General features: G+C 37.3%; 1 protein-coding gene across 1 annotated transcript; it reads left to right on the top strand.

The window, feature by feature from the left end:
- The first annotated feature begins 433 nt into the window (after positions 1–433).
- On the top strand, positions 434–1,866 carry LOC126694922 (uncharacterized). Its single transcript, XM_050391473.1, has 2 exons — positions 434–730; positions 890–1,866. The coding sequence occupies exons 1-2, from the start codon at positions 499–501 to the stop codon at positions 1,678–1,680; spliced, it is 1,023 nt and encodes a 340-aa protein (XP_050247430.1). The 5' UTR covers positions 434–498; the 3' UTR covers positions 1,681–1,866.
- The last annotated feature ends 695 nt before the right edge of the window (positions 1,867–2,561 follow it).

Raw genomic sequence — 2,561 nt, forward strand, 5'->3', positions numbered from 1 at the left:
TTTACCGGGCAAAATGCAATGTCCCTAATGTCACATGGACATGAAAGTCATGACTCATGAGGCACCTCGTTTGCCGTTGACACAGGTGTGTCGGGGATACTACTTGCTCACATGTAGAGTTACAAACAAAACAAGTCTAGGAGATTGTAATGCCTTCTGATACACTCTCAATCCAAACCATCTTAATTGCCATTTGCCACCCTAACACCCAAAGGCCTAAACCTTTTCTACCATTGAAAGCCATACAGTTAGCTAGTTGCCATTGTTAAATCAGAATCACAAACCCCAAAGCATTGACCAAGATTTTGAAACCCCTTTGAAGAATTTGAATGATCCAACTTGAGCTAAAAAAAAATCTTTTTAAAAGAAACGGGGAATCTTAGAAGGAATACCAAAAATCCTACTCTTTAATTAATTGCATAAAAGGAGGGGATCGAAAAGAGAGGACCACTTGTGCTAAACCATCAATACATTCTTGTGCCATTGAAGAGGAAAGTCATGGAGATAATAAGCAAGGTTGGTTTATTGATCATTCTGCTACTCTTTCTATCTGGTGCTACAACCAGTAGTTCCAAAAAAGATACGAAGACCTGCTACAACCAAAACAGCCCATGCAAATTCAAAAAGATAACTTGCCCAGACGAATGCCCAACATCATCACCAACAGACCCGAAAGCTAAAGTTTGCTATGTCGACTGTAATTCACCCATATGCAAAGCTGCGTGCAAACGTAAGATTATCGTCCTATTTCAATACATATTTGTTTCATATGCATAAATTTTACTACATAAATCTTACAAATTATTATGACAGCTATACCAATCAAATAAATTTAGGATTTTCCACACTATTTTTTTTCATTCCCTCATATTTTCATGGATCCAAATAGATCGCAAACCAAACTGCAATGCACCGGGGGCAGGATGCTATGATCCCCGCTTCATTGGTGGAGATGGCGTCGTTTTCTACTTCCATGGCAAGAGCAACGAGAATTTTAGCTTAGTTTCTGATCTCAATCTCCAAATCAACGCCCGCTTCACTGGCCTTCGTCCAGCAGGCCGAACCAGGGACTATACTTGGATTCAAGCCCTTGGTGTCCTCTTTGACACCAAAACTTTCTCACTCGAGGCCATCAAAACAACAACATGGGATGACAAAGTTGATCATTTGAAATTCTATTACAATGGGAAGGACTTGGTCATACCAGAAGGCCATCTCTCTGCATGGAAAAGCCCCGAAAATGACCTTATAGTGGAGAGAACATCAAACAAGAACAGTGTCGTAGTCACTCTCCCAGAAGTCGCTGAGATGTCGGTCAATGTGGTGCCTGTGACAAAGGAAGATGATAGAATTCACAACTATCAGATACCTTCTGATGACTGTTTTGCTCACTTGGAGGTACAGTTCAGATTCTACGGCCTATCCTCGAAAGTTGAAGGAGTGCTTGGCAGGACTTACCAGCCAGATTTCAAGAATCCAGCAAAGCCAGGAGTGGCAATGCCTGTAGTGGGAGGTGAAGACAAGTACAGAACTACATCACTTGTCTCTGCAGATTGCAGTTCTTGTGTATTCTCTCCAGCTGGAGTTGTGGACCAAAAGGACTCATTAGTGATGGAGTATGGCATGCTAGACTGCACCGGCGGAGCCACCGGTGGGAATGGGATAGTTTGTAGGAAATAGGTAGGAAATTTGATACATCCTGAAATAATAAATGAAGGTTCTGTTTCTTCCATTGTAAGTGGAAGGATTAGTAGTAAAAGTGAGGTGGGGATTCTGCTATATTTGGAGTAGTGTTCGCTACCCTTTTTTTATTCATCTTGCTTCTTTGTCTGTTTGTTAAAACTTATTATTCCGGATCCATGATCATATGGGTGTCTCTTTCAATTTTTCCTTCCATGTAAAAGTATACCGTAGCAATGTAATCTGATGCATCTTTTAAGAACAAAACTACTTCAAGAAGAATGAAAATCCAGATGAAAAGTCATGCTTGTTAATTGAGAAGTGTTAGGGGGTCAATGTATTGTGTGTTAGCAAATCCCTATGCACCCTATCATTAAGCACTATTGTAATTAAATTAATTTTAAGTTGTGTTTGGCATTAGCTTAAAAAGTCAACTTTTTTTTACTATTTAGTTTATTTTTGTTACTATTCATAGGTCCCATTACACTTTTTGGTACTATTCGTGAGTCTCACTGTACTATTTCAACTACCTTTTAGTTTTATCTACAGTACTTTCAATAAAAAAATATTTAATTTTAACTAAATAAATTATTTCCAAACATACTCTTATTGTCTAGATTAAGATTTGAAAATCTACATTGAAAATAATTTGTAAAATTTTTTTGTCGTCGAATAAAAGATATAAGTTTTAATATACCTAGACTAAAAATTAATTGGAATTGCAGCTTGATAATGATAAAGAGCAATTATCATGGAATCGATGTAATAGGTTCAATTCTATTGTTTTTGTACTGATCAAATAAAAGCATGTATTTGATAAATATCACACATATATAAAATCTTACCATCGAATTATACATCCTCTCTAATTTTTACATTCA

The sequence above is a fragment of the Quercus robur genome, chromosome 8 (genome assembly GCF_932294415.1).
Source record: "Quercus robur chromosome 8, dhQueRobu3.1, whole genome shotgun sequence".
Lineage (NCBI taxonomy): Eukaryota > Viridiplantae > Streptophyta > Magnoliopsida > Fagales > Fagaceae > Quercus > Quercus robur.